This window comes from Protopterus annectens, chromosome 4.part1, assembly GCF_019279795.1.
Source record: "Protopterus annectens isolate FY-2018-M chromosome 4.part1, PAN1.0, whole genome shotgun sequence".
NCBI classification, from domain to species: domain Eukaryota; kingdom Metazoa; phylum Chordata; order Ceratodontiformes; family Protopteridae; genus Protopterus; species Protopterus annectens.
Window position 1 is genome coordinate 974797038 of NC_056734.1, and position 17509 is coordinate 974814546.

The following is a 17509-nucleotide window of genomic DNA, read 5'->3' on the forward strand; positions in this document are numbered from 1 at the left end:
CAACAACACTACCGCTATACCACCGCGGATGCTAGGTTTGCTTGAAGCAAATACAAAATGTAACTTCAAACTGGTTCAAAATCTGCTAAAGTGCTTAATACTTAACACTCCAGCAAACTGGCTCCTGGGACCATATTTCTCCATGTCCTTCTCAATGTCCTTAATATTCCTTGACTTTATAAAATTCTAACCAATACCATGTACACAACCATATAAAGTCAAAATAAAACACCAAGCATGATACACTTTTTTAATATCCCTATTGCATTATTCACTTTAAAACAATACAAACTACTGCAGGCCCTTGTTACTGGCCGGTAAAAAAGGCACTACACAATACAACAGGAACATGAACAGTCTTCCTTGTTAAAGCACCTGTTACTTATCAAAGTTTCCACTTGACAATTAAGATGAGGGACATTATTCAGCCACTTATGAGACCAAAGTCAATTACAGCCTTTGAAAAAGAGAATGATTCAACTTGAAAACTTTACGCAGCTAAAGTGCTAATAGCTAATCAACATAGACTGTATCCAATTAAATTGTGTAGTTACCATAAAACAGGTCTTACAAAACAGTACATTCTAAATTACAATGTGAAGCATCTGTTTCTCAGCTTCTGTTAGTACTGTAACAAATACGAAATCACACTGCAGAGTTAAATGGTCTGAAGAAACCCCAAATCACAACCTAATTTAGCCATATGAAAATGCAATAAGTTAACAGAATGTAATTAAATAGCAGGTGGTGAAAAACGGATGCCCAACCAAAACCACCACTATGGACCCAAGTTACCAGTGAAATATAACCCTGAACATGTTGAATTTTATTTCTACGATTATCAACTGGTTGGGAGTAGACAAGTGTTTCTATTTCTATATCCTTCAGAAGGGACTCACGGAAACAGATAGCTGGTGCCAGAGCCATGGCCTGAAGTTAAACGCCAAAAAATGTATAGTCATACCCTTCGGGAAAAACAAGGTAACCCCAAGCTACCATATAGGTGGCAATCCACTAAGCACAGAAGAGGTTATCAGGGACCTGGGGACCCAGGTTGACAGTGGCCTTTCTTTTGACACTCACGTTGCTAAAGTGGTTAGAAAGACCTTCTACATTGCCCACCTGATCATGAAGGGATTCACATCCAGATCTAGTGAGGTCATTGTTCCATTGTACTCTTCACTTATCAGACCAATGATCGAGTACAATGCCCCATTCGGGATGTATCTCACCCGACATCTGCAGCAATTGGAGAGACCCCAAAAGTTCCTCACCAAAAGGATAAAGGGGCTCCAAAATCTGTCATATGCTGCCAGATTGAAGAAACTCCAGCTCTATTCAGTCGCATACAGTCTGCTCAGAGGTGACATGTGTCTGACATACCAGGCCATGTCCAACCCGGAATTAATGGACATGCTCCACCTCAAAAAATCCAAATCCACCAAAACCACTAGAGCAAGTGACTTAAACCTTAGCACGGATATACATAGGACGTGCTGGAGGGATAGATTTATCACTCAGAGACTCCCTATGCTGTGGAATAAAATCCCGGTCCATGTGAGGCAGAGCACCTCGCTGGCTCTGTTCAAGAGAAATCTTGACCTGTGGATGGGAGATCGTAGGTTTACCCCGGGAATAATCTCTGTGTCACTGCTGGACAGAGGCACAACAAACTAATGGGCACAGTATTTTTTCATATAAGGGGTGGCGTAAGCCACAAAACTTTGGGCTAGGCTTATAAATGCCTTAGGGCAGATAGCCTAGTATAAACCTATGAACCTATTAAATATCCCATGCAGAGTTACAAAACTGAAAGATTAAAACCAAATGTTTTCTCCAAACATGATACTAAGGTATACAGCAGCATCACACTATTCTAAAAGGAAACCAACAGATTTCACAATACAAAAGTGATGGTTTATGAATGAAATAGCCTAGGAATAGTCTTCACTGTAAAAGTGCATGTAGGACTGTAGCATAGTTCAACAGCAAAAAAAAAAATGTAAAAATGTCAAAGAACATTTAAAACACGTGTTATCCAACTATTTAATTTTCTTCATTTTTTTAAAGGATGCTTATGGCTCTTGAACCTACCTTGTTTTTGGTCAAGAATGGTCTGCACAGAGTTCACAACCAAAGAATTCAGCTGTTTGGCATCTGTATTCTCAGCTGAACTTTCAAGATTAAATGGCATTTTTGATTTTTTCTTATTTTTTCTCCTTTTTTTACCTACATCTTTGTCTTCAGTAATTACACATTCAGGAACATCAGAGGACATTGAAGATGTAGTTTTAGGCTTTGATGTAATAGCAGCTACTTCAAGGCCCATAGCATCCCTTACATACAGTTCATTTGCTGTTTTCATGGGCTTTATACACACTGTACGCTGTGTCTGTGTTTCTGTTTCTTGAAAAGTACCTTCTTCCAGGATCATGCCTTTGCTTTTGTCTTGGCTGCTAATATAATGTACACTGCTCTGCTCTACAACAATCACACAATCACTTGATTGAGGTTCATCTAACTGGTCTGGTGGTAATGGTGGAGGCTTGTGTGTACATGACACTTTACCTGGTGAATTTCTATTTATGCCACTTTTTTCCAGTGCTTCCTTTGATCCTTGGCATCCAGTCTTTAAAATAGGTTCTGCACTGAAGGAATGATCACCATTTTCTCCATCTTTTGGTGTAATCATCATAATATGGTGTAAAAATGATTTAAACTTATTACTATGATGCTTCTGTACAAGTCTAGCATATGCATTCTTCTGGGGAAGAGCTGCTTTCGCCTGTCCCACTTTAGAAGACAATGGAGAGTGGATTCCCTTCTCTTGGCCTGAAGGTTCCATGTGTTTAATACTTGATAGCAACACAAACTCTACACAAAGGAAAACAAAAGGGAAGCATTTTTAATTTTACCATATTTAAGTTACATGATTTGTACTTTTATATATTCCATACATCACAATAATTACATTTCAGTCATACAGCCTTCACAGAGGTATAGGTTTACATTAACTACGGAGGACTTAATTATCCTAGGTCTCTTTTCCAAAGGAGAAACTACGTAACAATAACTGAAATCTGGTCAGACTGCAAAGAAAACTACCAGCCTCTAACAAAGAAACTGACAAATGCTGTTTAAACTCCGCTTGAATTATCACAGCATGCAATTCAGAGCCAAGGTTCACAACTCCACTTAAAAGATACAGCCTTAAGAGCACAACACAGCACAGCACACTCCTCATGTTCCTCAAAACCACAGGCCCAGATGCAGTACCTTACTTTTGGCTAAAAGTATTAACATCTTTACATGAAAATTTAGCCAGGAGTAAGAACTACTTATATATCCACCCCGAACAGATACCAACCTGGTTAACCACAGAAAAAACAATCCTTAAGAGGGAACTGCAAGATATCCTAAAAACTACAGACAAATAACTTGTCTTCCGAAGACGTATAATATATACGCTGGAATTGATGCAGAGTTTATAGTCAATCATGGCAATAGAACAACAGGGTAACAAAATAAAAAGTCATATGGAACAAAGGATCATTTGTCGTTAAAGTCATAATGGACAACTGCAAAAAAAGGAAAAGAATGACATGGACAAACTACAAAAAGCATTTGGTAGTCTCACATTCATGGATAAAACAGTGCTTAAAAATGAACAAGTTACACCATGTACTTATCGATTACATTACAGCGACCATGAAATAGTGGCAAACCACTTTGCGGTTAAGCCATGATAAAGGACAAATTAGTATTCCAGTGATAAAAATTCAAATGGGGATATTCCAGGGTTTACTTAACAGATTAGGATCCTGGCTACAATTTGGCTCCCAGAAAAGAAAGTGTAAAGACTTTCTCATCATCCTTTTGTGGATAATTTAAAACTGTATAGTTCATCGGATGAGGAACTTAAAGCACAACTGTAAGTGGTCAAAACTTTTTCAGATGATATAAGAATGTCATTTGGTCTTGATAAATGTGCAAATGCAACCATTACAGGTTCATGGGTGTGTACTAGGCTAATGGCCCTGGAGTCTTTACAAGCCTAGCCCATACAAGTGCCCTGGTACCGTGCTGCCCGATGTTAGGTCCCAGTGCCTCTATCAAGCAGAGCCACTGGAGTGATCCCCAGGGTGAACTTTTTATTCCCCATCCACTCAAGATGTCCCCAGATCTCTTATAATGCCTTCAGTGTTCAGTGGGCTCCCATCGATGTGGTAATTAGTGGGAACTGAGTTTTTCCCAAAGGGGGATGACGACGCATTTTCTGGCATTAAGCTTAAGGCCATGGTTTCGACACCAGTCATTGGTCTCAGCGAGGCCTTTCTGTAGGATGTCTGCATCACTTGGGGAGTTAATAATGGTTCCCAGTTTTCAGTCATCTGCGAACTTGGTCAGACAGAGTCCCTCCGTGTCAGCCTGAACTTCTGAAAAGTAGATGCCAAACAGGAGAGGACTCAGGACCGATCCCTGTGGGACTCCACCCGTGACTGGTCGGTGGTCTGACTTGGAGTACGCTATTTTCACACTGTGGACTCTGAGCCAATTTGCAACCCACCTAGTGATATAAGGGTTGATGCCAAGTTTGGCGAGTTTATCAGTAATTAATGAGTGAGGAATGGTATCAAAGGCCTTGGCCAGATCAAGGTAGGCTGTATGAACTGCCTTTCCATCATCCACAGCTCTGGTGACTGACACAAAGAAGTTAACCAGGTTGAGCAGGCGTGATATACCTTTCACAAATCTAAATTGCATGGGATCTAGATTTTGGAGATTACCTATATCCTTGTTAATTAGGTCCATGATGATAGCCTTGCATATCAGACTCTTCAGGCTAATGGGACGATAATTCCCAGGGTCTGTAGTTGCTCCCCCTTTATGGAGAGGGATGACTGTAGCAGTGCACCATTCAGTAGGGACAAAGCCTGAGGTGAGGCTGTGAGTGAACAGGACACACAGATGTCGTGACAGTTCACTTTGTAGTCCATGTAGAACACAGCCAGGGACATTGTCGTGTCCCATGGAAGTTGTATTCTTGGCCTTGGAAAATAAAGCTTTAACCTGTGCTGCAGTAATGCTGGGTACCTGGCATTCTTCTGGTATTGTGATTGGTCCTTTGGGGGGAGGGGAGTTATGTTGGCACTGAATCTGTTGGCCAGTACGTTGGCTCAGTATAGGAGGTACCATTGTGCAGTAACTCAGAGCATAAGTACAGTTGTGTACATTTACTATAAATGTAGATGTTAGAGTGTATTCACTGTTGCAGTCATTACACTTGGGTTATCCTGCTGGCAGGCTACCCTCAGTCAGCCTGAATTCCAAAGTCTAGGTCCGGCGTCGGTTGCTGTCGCCTCTTCCCTGATGTCAGTTTGCCGGGGTATAAAAGATGCAGCCGACACTCAGTTTTTTCTTGCCCAAGATGTCAGGTGCCCCCAAAAGGGTAGGCTAAAAATATGCCAATAAAACATGCATGCATCAAAATATATAATACCTTCATCTACGTTGTATAGATTAGAGAAATGCAGATAAGTTGCAGCAAAGATATGGGGGATGGTGGGTGGGTAACCTGGACTGCAACAGCGAATACACTCGAACATCTACATTTATGGTAAGTGTACACAACTGTACTATGTTCTTCGTGTTTCACTGTTGCAGTCATTACACTTGGGTTGAATCCCAAAGCTATGGTTGGGAGGCTGGAGCTAAACAGAATTAGGAGCGGCTATGAGGCCCTGCAGAACTGCAGTGGCAAAGCCTGTCCTGGATTTAGAGTAGAGTGGTAAATGATAGTGCTTTGTAAAGGTGTGCACTGAACTCCAGGTAGCAGTCTCTAAAATGTCTTTGGTTGGTACTCCCCTGAGGAAGGCTGCTGAAGTGACTGCTGCTCTGGTTGAATGTGGCCTAATGCCCTTAGGCACTGGCTTGCCATCTTGTGAATAGCAGAAACGAATGCAGTGGCCTATCTACTTTGAAATAGTCTGCTTTGAGATAGCTTTTCCTTGTGATCCTGCAGCATATGCCACTAGTAGTTGCTCTGTCTTTCTGAAAGCTTTGGTTCTGTTCAAGTAGAAGCGTAGCTGCATGTGTATGTCCAAAGAATGCAGAATTCTCTCCCCCTTATTCTGTGGGTTTGGATAAAAAGTAGGCAGATGAATAGTTTGGTTAAGGGCCACACTGGACACTACCTTAGGCATAAATGTTGGGTTTGTCCTCAGAGAAACCCTGTCTGGATAAAAAATGATAAAAGGTTCCACAGCCATGAGTGCCTGTAGCTCTGAGACTCATCTTGCAGAGGTTCATAGGTTCATAGGTTCATACTAGGCTATCTGCCCTAGGGCATTTATAAGCCTAGCCAGAGTGTGTGTGTGGCTTTCACCACCCCTTAGGATGAGAATACTACACCCATTAGTTTGCTGTGCCTCTGTCCAGCAGTGACACAGAGATGATTCCCGGGGTAAACCTATGATCTCCCATCCATTCGTCAAGATTTCTCTTGAACAGAGTCAGTGAGGGGCTCTGCCTCACATGGACTGGGATTCTGTTCCATAGTGTAGGGAGTCTCTGGGTGATGAATCTGTCCCTCCAGCACGTCCTATTTATATCCGTGTTGAGGTTTAAGTCTCTTGCTCTCGTGGCTCTGGTGGATTTGGATTTTTTGAGGTGGAGCATGTCCATTAATTCCGGGTTGGACATGGTCTTGTATGTCAGGCACAGATCACCTCTGAGCAGACTGTATGCGACTGTCGGGCAGCGTATGACATATGTTTGAGCCCCTTTATCCTTTTGGTGAGGAACTTTTGGGGTCTTTCCAACTGCTGCAGGTGTCGGGTAAGGTAAATTCCGAATGGGGCGTTGTACTCAACCATTGGTCTGATAAGTGAAGAGTACAGGGGTACAATGACCTCTCCTGATCTGGATGTGAATCCCTTCATGATCAGGTGGGCAATGTAGAAGGTCTTCCTAACCACTTTGGCAATGTGAGTGTCAAAAGAGAGGTTACTGTCAACTTGGGTCCCCAGGTCCCTGATAACTTCTTCCGTGTTTAATGGATTACCACCTATGTGGTAATTAGGGGTTACCTTGTTTTTCCCAAAGGGTATGACTATACATTTTTTGGAATTTAGCTTAAGGCCATGGCTCTGGCACCAGTTATCCATTTCTATGAGACCTCTCTGGAGGATGTCTGTGTCTGATGGAGTGTCAATTATGGTGCCCAGTTTGCAGTCATCTGCAAATTTTGTCAGCCACAATCCCCCTATGTTTGCCTGCACTTCAGAAAAATAAATGCCGAACAAGAGGGGGCACAGGACTGAGCCCTGTGGGACACCGCTCGTGACTGGCTTAGAGTCTGACATGGCACCAGCAACTCTAACCCTGTGGGTTCCGTCCTTGAGCCAGTTTGCAACCCATCTTGTGACATATGGGTTTACATCTAAGCTGGTGAGCTTTTCTATGATGCCCGAGTGGGGTATTGTGTCGAACGCTTTTGCTAGGTCAAGGTAGGCTGTGTGAACTGCCTTACCCTCATCAATGGCCTTAGTGACCGTTTCGAAAAAGTCGACCAAGTTCAAGAGGCAGGATCTGCCCTTGACAAAGCCAAATTGGGTAGGATCCAGTGTCTGTAGGTCCCCAATGTCTTTATTTATGAGTTCCATTATGATCCTCTCCATAGCTTTGCAGACAAGGCTCGTCAAGCTTATGGGGCGGTAATTTCCAGGGTCCATAGGTTATTGCTAGGAGCAGAGCTGTTTTCCAAGATAAAAACTTGATATCAGCTGTAGCGGCTGGCTCAAAAGGAGGCAGGGTGAGTTTTTCCAAAACATAATTGAGGTCCCATACAGGTACTGGTGATCTCCTTGGAGGCCTTAAGTTTTTGGCTCCTCTGAGGTACTGCCTTAACAAGGGATGAGAAAAGATTGGTGGCTCTGTATTGTAATGAGCCGAAATGGCAGAGGCATGAATTTTAATTGATGAAAAGGAGAGGCCTTTGTCCAGCATCTCAGTTAAGTATTGCAAAATCTGAGGAATATTTGGTGCAGCTGTGTCATATCCTTCCAAGCACAGAATCTCTTCCATTTTCCAGCGTAATATTTTCTGGTACTAGGCCTTCTGGCCTCCAAAATGACATCCATTACAGCTTTAGTGAGAGGCGCATTTTGTATCACTACATTATCCGCCATGCTGCCAGATTTAAGGTCTTTAGTTGGCTGTGCAGGATCTGATTGTTTTGTTGGGATAGTAGATGAGATATTTGAGGCAAGGTCCAAGCTGGGCATGGAGACACGTTCCTTAGGATTGGATACCAGTGCTGGCGGGGCCAGTCTGGGGCAATCAGTATCATCTTTGGCTTCTCTTTTCTGACCTTTAGGAGTACCTTGGGGATAAGAGGCAGTGGAGTAAAGGCATACACTGCTAAGCTTTTCCAGCTGAAAGATAGGACGTCCACTTTCCGTGCTTGTCTGTGATAAGCCCTTGTGTAGAATCTTTTTAGTTGGTAGTTGTGAGGAGAGGCAAATAGATCTATATCTGGGCAACCCCATTTCCTTGTTATCATGCTGAAGACTTGTGGATCCAATTTCCACTCGTGGGGATCCATGAGGTTTCTGCTTAGTTCGTCTGCCAGAGTATTTATCCTTCCTAGCAGGAATTGTGCCTGCAGATGTACTTGGTAAGTCAATGCTGTGTCCCACAAAGTCATGGCTAGTCTGCGAAGGGGGTAAGAATGAGTACCTCCCTGCTTGTTTATATATCACATGACCATGGTGTTGTCTGTCTTTATCAGTAGTTGTCCCGGATGAAGTAGGTTCTTGAAGGCTGTCAGGGCATTCTGAACTGCTAGCATCTCTTTTTGATTGATATGTAGATGCATTTGGTTTCCGGACCATGTGCCTTGAATACATCTTCCTGCCATGGGGCCCCCCAGGCATAATCTGATGCATCCGTTGTTAAAGTCTGCCTGGCTGGGGGTAAAGTAAATGGCTGTCCCTTGTTCTGTTGACAAGCCCTCGCCCACCAACGAAACTCCTGTTGCTGGCAGGGAATGAGGGTAATTATTGTTTCCAGGCTGTGGCAATGTTGAGTCCAAACACTTTAGGTACCATTGAAGCTTCCTCATATGCAGTCTCGCATATTGAATTAGTAGAATGCAGGATACCATGAAGCCCAAAGCCTGCAGAATTTTTCTTGCAGATAACTGGGTCTTTGTTGCCAACAGGTTGAAATAGGTAGTCAGTTGCCTTTATTTGTCTGGCATGAGATAAGCCATCTGGGCAGTTGTATTTAAGCTTGCACCCAGCAATATTATCTCGAGAGGGTACTAGTTTTGATTTATTTTCACTGACTGTGTACCCTTGGCCTGTTGGAAATCTCTTTACAAACGCCAGATGCTGTAGTAGAATGTCCTTGTTCTCTGCTTGAATGAGGCAGTCGTCCAAGTAAGGATATATTTGTATTCCTCTTTGTCTGCAGAATGCAATTACTGGTGCCAGGCACTTTATGAAGACCCTGGGCTCAGTAGATAAGCCAAAGTACAGTGCCGAAAATTGGTAGTGCATTGAGCCAGCTTTGAATCTGAGGCATCTTCTGCATGTTTGTCTGATTGGGACATGCAGGTATGCCTCTTTTGGGTCTAAAGTCACAAGCCAAATCTTTTTGGCCAGCATGGGCAGAAGTTGCTGTAGAGTCAACATTTTGAATTTTGGTATATCCAGAAATGTGTTTAGAATAGACAGGTCCAGTACTGATCTCCAAGTCTTGTCCTTTCTTGGTACCAAGAACAGTCTTGAATAAAATCATTGTCCCTGTTCTTGCTCTGGTACTTGTTGAATGGCCCTCATGTCCATGAGGGATGAGACTTGCTTTTGTGCCTCTGCCCATTGATGTTTTGGCAGGTCTGGCCAACCGTTTGCCCTTGGCAGGCTATGGAAGTGAAACTTGTAGCCTTCTAGGACCCATTTGTCCTGGGTTATTATGTGCCAGTTTTGAAAAAAGTGCTAGTTTTCCCACTAAAGGTGCTGCCAGAAGATAAGTGCTTGGTGCAGGCAGGGGGAAGTCATTGGGACTGTTTCCTGTATGGCTGTGATTTGTCTTCTCCACTTTTGGAGGTAGAAGCACCCCATTGTTTAGACCTGTACGAACCTTGGGGCTGGGATCTGCCTCTTGGGCGTCTGTATCTGCCCCTTTGTGGTCTGTCTGACACTGGAAAGGACCAATTCTTTGTAGGCCAATGTCTGCTAAATCTTGGAGGCTGAACCTGCAAGAAATCCTTAACCGTTTGCATAGATTTAGCTTTGTCCTCCATTTTCTTTAACACCTCTTCTGCTTTAACAACAAACAAAGTATCATGCTGTAATGGGGCATCTAATAATTTTGCTTTGACATGATCAGGCAGACTTTGTTCCTTTAACCAAGCATGCCTCCTGATGACAGAACCCGTAACAGCGGCTCTGCAGGAGTCCTCCAAAGAATCAAAACAACATTGCAAAGTATGCTTTCCAACTTGTTCAACTGCATGCAATAAATCCTGCATTTCTTTGTTTTCTGCACATTCAGAATTTGTCAACATTTTCTGTTTAAGCAGTGACATAATATATTGCTGATATTTGAGCAAATGAAACTGACAATTTAAAGCCCTTATAGTCAAGGTAGCGGAAGTGTAAACCTTTTTCCCCCCATCTGTCCAATGCCCTAGAATCCCTGTCAGAGGGGATAGGGTTTTTTGCAGCGGAAGCCTTGACCCCTTTGGGACCCTGAGAGATATAGTTTCTGGGTCAGCAGCATGGTTTTTGAAAAGGAATTTATGAGAGTCAGGAACCCTGTAGTACCTGTCCGGCTTAACAGGAGCTGGAGGTAAGGAGTCAGGGGTCAGACTGGACTCTGAAAATACATCAACAATGTCTAACACAGGTGGAATAGCTAGGGGCCTGTGTTGTGGTAGTAAAAGGAAGTCTCTGAGCCTTTTCTTAGATTCTGAAAAATCTTGGCTCTCCCAGTGGAAATGCTCCCTCATGGTATGAAAGGTTTCCCCAAAAGAGTAATCCTCAGGAGGAGAGGCTGAAGGGAAAGATTCTTCAGCATCAGAATCCTCATAGGGAGGAAGAGAGTATTCCTGATCAGAAGAGGAATCAGATGAAATGGAAACCTGATCTGAAGATTCATATTCTGTCTCTTGCCTAGGCCTTTTATCAGGTGGGGGATGGGAACCCCTGATCAAAGTCTTCAGCCATTTTGAGCATCTGTTTTTTGGGCATGGAGGCCTGTCCATGAGGCTGTTGTACTTGTTTCTTTGTCTTTAAGGGTGCTTTAGTCTTTGCGTTTGAAGCTGAAGTCGTTTTAATGTATAATTGAGTTGGTCTGAAAACGCCCTCAGAAGCAGATGCCTGCTCAGCGGCTTCGGACCCATCTGAGGGAATATTCTCCGAAGGTCCAATACCTTAAGCTTCCAGCGGCCTAGGCGATTCCACGTGGGAGTCGGTAGCGGCCTGCGGGTCTGAAGTAGCTGCGAAGGTGGCTCACTGAGAACCAGCGACTGGCTTAGAAGAAGCCTCGTCATCGGTTTTGGACCTCGGATGCCTGTCCTTTTCTTTTTCTTTGCGTTTCTTGTGAATTCCGGTAGGCGGATGGCTATCTGACGACATTGTATAATTAAATCTTCTGCCAAAATAGTGTAATGCAAAATCATACAGACGCTTAATAGTGCGTTGGTTAAATCTAGCACAAAACCGACAACTAGCAACGTTATGGTCGGGGCCTAGGCAAGGTTTACAGTAAGAATGAAAGTCCTTATGAGGTATTTGCTTCCCACAAGAAATACAATTATTAACTTTTTCTGACATCGGTCTGGAGCAAAAAAAAAAGTTTCCCCAACGGGGTACTTAGCTTTTAATGAAGACTTCGGATCTGAAATTCGAACACGAAAATCTCAGTAGTCGGCTGACCAGCACTTGCGAACTGATTATGCTTCAGGCACCGCACGGCAAGAAAGACTGGAGAAAATGGCGTCGGCTGCATCTTTTATACCCCTGGTGCACTGAAGTCAGGGAAGAGGCGACAGCAACCGATGCCGGACCTAGACTTTGGAATTCAGGCCGACTGAGGGTAGCCTGCCAGCAGGATAACCCAAGTGTAATGACTGCAACAGTGAAACATGAAGAACATCCTGGGTATTGCCATGGAGATTTGTGATATAAAACTATAGACGGGTTTGTGGTAGTTTTTAGTGTCTGTCGCAATTCTGCCATCATAGCTGGCTTTAGAGGTTTTGATGAGGGATCTCAACTTCTTGTTTAGGCTAATAAGGGAGTTTTTCCAGTCTTGGGACTTTACCTTTCTCTGCAAGTTTCTTGCTTCTGTTGAAGAGTTTATTAATGGCAGGGGACCACCAGATTGGCTTCCTTATTTTTGGAGAACAGCGTCTTGGTTCTGTTGGGTATGGCTAGCTCCATGCATTTATGTACATGTTCATACAGTGCATTGGTGTACGATTCGGCAGTCATGCATTTATTTTCCATTAGCATAGGTTCCATGAAGTTAGCCACCTCTGTTTTTAGGAGCCCAACATCAGCTTTGGAGAAGTCTTTCTTGGTGGTTACCTTTGCGGAGGTGTGTGGGTGAGATGTGGATTTCCATGGTGATTAGTTTGTGGCTGGAGTTAACCAAAGAGGAATGGACTGCTGGTGCAGAGCAACGGTTGCCCATGTTAGCAATAACCAGGTCAAGGATATTGCTTCCTCTAGTGGGGGTAAGAATGAGCTGGTCCAGGGGATTGGAAGTGATGAATTCCAGGAAGCATTGGGCCAGTGCATTAGTGCAGGAGTAGTTTTCCCAGTTGATGGAAGGTTAGTTGAAGTCACCTAGTATGACAGTGTTGGGTTAAACCCCAATGTATTCCAGGGTGCTCAAGAATGTGGATCTTGGGACATGGTTGGGGACCTATAGCAGGCTACGACCTGAATTGCCATCTTGCCCAGTGTTAGTTGTACCTGAAATCACAGATGTGTCATGCTGGCCTACTAGTCTGGAGGTGTGCATATCCTTTATGAATATGGAGACACCACCGCCTTTGGTGCTTCGGTCCATGTTCTGGGGTCGAAAGGTGTATAATGAGTTATAGCCTGGTAGCGCAGGTGTGCTTTCTGCCGCTTTAAACCAGGTCTCTGTTATAGCATAAATGTCGATCTTCTCCATTTTGAGGAGTGCTTCGAGAGAGTGCATCTTGAGATTTAGACTTCTAGCACTGAGCAGCATGACCCTCAGATTGAATTTATTCATAGCTGTTACGGTGGTAATTTGGTTGGGGTGGCAAGAGCTGTAGCCAGTACCCAGAAACCCCAGGGGTGACAATTTGCTCTTCCTGTCCTAACTTACAATTTTGGAGTGACTGACTGACCCAAAAGGTATTGGATCAGTTGGACAGGAAAACATGAAAGATGCTTTATGCTCATCACATGGATTTATATAAATCAGTGTATACCAAGACTTCATATTCTCTGATCTGAAGCAAGTATGGGCCTCCTCGAAACTGATTGCATGTAGAGGTCTGCAATTGTTGGGCTGCATACACATCTGCTGACCTCACAACACCCAGACGTATTGAAAGTTTTAAAACATGAGGATAAAATCAGGCAGTAATTGCAAAAAAAATAAATAAATAAATACAAGGTGAATGACCAGATGAGAAGGCAAGAAATGTGGGAAATGCATAAATATAGTTGTAAGTACAGAAAACTATTGTAACAAACTCATGCTGATCAGGATCCAACACAGGAATGGTTAAGGACAGTAAACAAACCAAAAGACAAGAGGTTAATATTGGCAGCCCAAGACAGTGGACTACATACATATTGGTTTACAAGTCCACTGAACTTGAGGGAGAACCAGATAAATGTAGGTTTTGTACAACATATTTGGAAACAGTTGCACATCTTGTTGCTGGTTGTGATACACTAATGGCAGAAGGACTGTATACTTAAACACATAATAATAATGTGGCAAGACTGTTGTATTGGGGATTGTGCAAACATTATAACACTGAAGGAACTAAAAACCACAGGCAACATACGCCACAAAGTATTATAGAAAACTATTAACTTTACATCTCACGGGATCACCTGTTACCAACAGTTCAAAAAAACAAGATGCAAGAAAACCAGATATAGTAATCCATGAGAAGAAGGCAATAGTAGTATTGATAACAGAAACTGCTACACACACTGACAGTGTCTTACATACAGAGAGATTCAAAGTCATAAAATACCAGAATTTGCAGGCAGAAATGAAGACAATGTAGAAGAAGGACACCCACACAGTTCCAATAGTAGCAGGAGCAATAGGTCTTATAAAAAGATAATTTACAATTGTACTTAGATATGTTACCGATACATGTAACTCCGTATGAATTGCAGGAGTCATTTCTGGTCACATTGCAGATGCTGAGAAGAGCACTTCTGGTCAACATCAAAGACCAGAAACAATTTCAGGAACTTTAATCATACTTTGAATGGGGTGTGTTTCCATCATGGTATTAGAAACCCAAAACACTTGAAGAAATTTTAAAAAAGTAAAATAAGTTTGAGAAAACAGAAATCAAAATGTGTCCTTGTGGCAATCACAGGTATGTAATACATTACAAAAATAAAACACATCAGATTATTACACAGCTTCATTATCAACATCCCACAAGAAAAAAAATCATACAACAAGATCACAAACATTAACAACGTAACTGGCAGCCCTGTCTACCACTCTTATGTACACACACCTAAAATTAACATACAGCTATCACGAACACACCGACTTCCCCAGATGAGTCTTTTTAAGGATGCCCAAACTGCCGAGTTACACAGAATACTATAAGTCCATTCTCTGCTACTTCCTGTTTATCTGGATTAAAGACGAAGCCAAAAACTTTCCCCCCACAAAACAGTTTTACTACGTAAGGTAACACTTTGTTCTTCTAGAAGGAAGATATGCCTGTTTAAAATGGAACCACTTTTATAAATTTTGTTAATCTAAACCAATGACGGACAAATACATATCTGGGGAGAGTGTCTGCAAGGAGATGGGAGGTCTAGGTGTTACGGATGGTTGTCACCTCCTCAGAGGTGGGAAACAGGGAGTGGGTTACCACTTTGCTACATGCTGTAGCTTCTGGAAGAAAATGACTGTAAGGCCTATCCGAATGAGATATTAAGTGTGGTGGAAGTGCAAAACACTAGTCAGAGATATGCACCCATTTAGGTCACTATACATCAAGTACTGGAAATATCCCAAGATAAGCCAGTTACAAAAAATAATCTGGCCCACATGCTCATGATGGCCATGAAATACAGAAAATGGCTGGATACATTGCCAAGACTCCAGGGGAGGGTGGAGCAAAATAATTTTACATATTACAGAACTTTAAACATGTAATTTTTAAAAACACCAATAACAAATTGAGCATGGCAGGTCAGTTCAAAACTCAAGGGGGGGGGGGTGTTCATATGTAATCATAAGAAAAGGTTTTAATAAATGGAATGTCTAAACGTAAGAGTTGGCTGCTAGCATACTCCCATGTAACACTACACAAACAAAATTGACAGTTTTGGGTAAGAGGTATGTAAACACATTCTGGAGATAAAGTTTCAACAGATGGGGAAAGGGCTGTGTGCATTACATTTCTAATGTACTATCAGTACACTATAAACTCAGGTCTTCATAGATATGAGCACAAAGGAAGCTTTTTTGGTGTGCACTCTAGCTTTCAATGGCACTACAAGCACTTTAGCAAGCCAAGAAATACAAAATACATTAGAACCAGCTGCTGTACACTCCTAGGAATTGGCACTAAAGTAAATGTGGTAAAAAAAGAAAAAAAAATATCACAGTAGCCATGCAAGAAGCACTGCACCAACATAAAAGTTTATCTTTATTGTTTACAGCAATACGGGACTACCAGGGTTATAAACTACAACAACCCATACACACAGACAGATGCCACTTTACCCATGTCTGAGAGTGTTCTACCAAAGGCTGCATTTGCGGATGTATAAAGCAAGCACTACACTGCTACAGAATACCTACTGCTCCAGAATGTACAATGTAAAGTACAGTTGTGTACACTTACCATTAATGTAGATGTTTGAGTGTATTCACTGTTTCAGTTATCACATTTGGGTTATCTGGCTGCAGGTAGCCCTCAGCCGGCCTGAATAACAGAGTCTTTGGATTTGTGCGTCGGATGCTGTCACTTCTTCCATGACGTTAAGGGTATAAAACATGCAGCAGACACCATTACATCAGTTATTCTTGCCCCAGATTTCGGGTGCCCCCACAATAGGAAGCAATTATATGGTATGGAACACCCCAGCAAAAAGCAGATACACAAGATATAATATATATATATATATATATATATATATATATATATATTATGTGTGTTTGTGTGTGTGTGTGTATGTATGCATATATATATATATATATATATATATATATATATATATATATATCCAAACAAGAAGGAAAGGTAGAGCCAAGAAAAGTCAGAGGGCTGGAGGGAGGGTAACCAAGACTGCAACAGTGAATACACTCGAACACCTACATTTATGGTAAGTGTACACAACTGTACTATGTTCTTCGTGTTTCACTGTTGCAGTCATCACATTTGGGCTGATTCCCAAAGCTAAGGAAGGGTGGAGGCAGTTAAAGAACATTAGGGCTAGCAATCAGGCCCTATAAGACTGTTGTGGCAAATCCAGCTCTGGATTTAGAAAAGACAGGCAGGTGGTAATGCTTGGTGAAAGTATGTACAGAGCTCCAGGGAGCAGTGTCCAGAATGTCCCTAGTAGGGACTCCTCTGAGAAATGCAGTAGAGGTAGATGCAGCCCTGGTGGAATGTGATCTTATCCCTTGTGGGGTAGGTTTTCCATGGTGCTTGTAGCAGAAATGGATACAATGGGCTATCCATTTGGAAATGGTTTGCTTTGAAATGGCCTTCCCCTCTGCCCCTGCAGCAAAGCTAACAAGCAGCTGGTCAGATTTTCTGAGAGGCTTAGTTCTGTCCAAACAGAATCTAAGCTGTCTGTGCACGTCCAGAGAATGCAATATCCCTTCCCCTTTATTTTGAGGATTAGGGAAAAAAGTAGGAAAATGAATGGACTAGTTTAGAACTACACTACACACCACCTTGGACATAAAGGATGGATTAGTCCTGAGGGAAACCCTGTCCACATGGAAGATAATGAAGGGTTCCAATGCCATGAGGGCCTGCAGTTCAGACACTCTTCTTGCTGAAGTGATAGCTAGAAGTAAGGCTATTTTCCAAGACAGGAATTTCAACTCTGCCGTAGCAGCTGGTTCAAACGGGGGGAAGAGTGAGTTTTTCCAATACAAAGTTAGGGTCCCAGGCTGGAGTGGGAGCTCTCCTGGGGGGGGGGGTCTTAAATTTTTGGCCCTTCTAAGGAATTGTTTTAGCGGGGGATGAGAGAAGTGGGGTGGCTCAGTATTATAATGTGCTGAAATG

General features: G+C 42.6%; 1 protein-coding gene across 2 annotated transcripts in view; it reads right to left on the minus strand.

Moving 5' to 3' along the window:
* Nucleotides 1–17509, minus strand: part of DIS3L2 (DIS3 like 3'-5' exoribonuclease 2) — a 4570298-nt gene that overhangs the window by 4504445 nt on the left and 48344 nt on the right. For both annotated transcript variants that reach the window (XM_044070680.1, XM_044070679.1), the window contains exon 2: nucleotides 2095–2874. In XM_044070680.1, the coding sequence (XP_043926615.1) occupies nucleotides 2095–2874 (780 nt within the window). The remainder of the gene's footprint in view (nucleotides 1–2094; nucleotides 2875–17509) is intronic.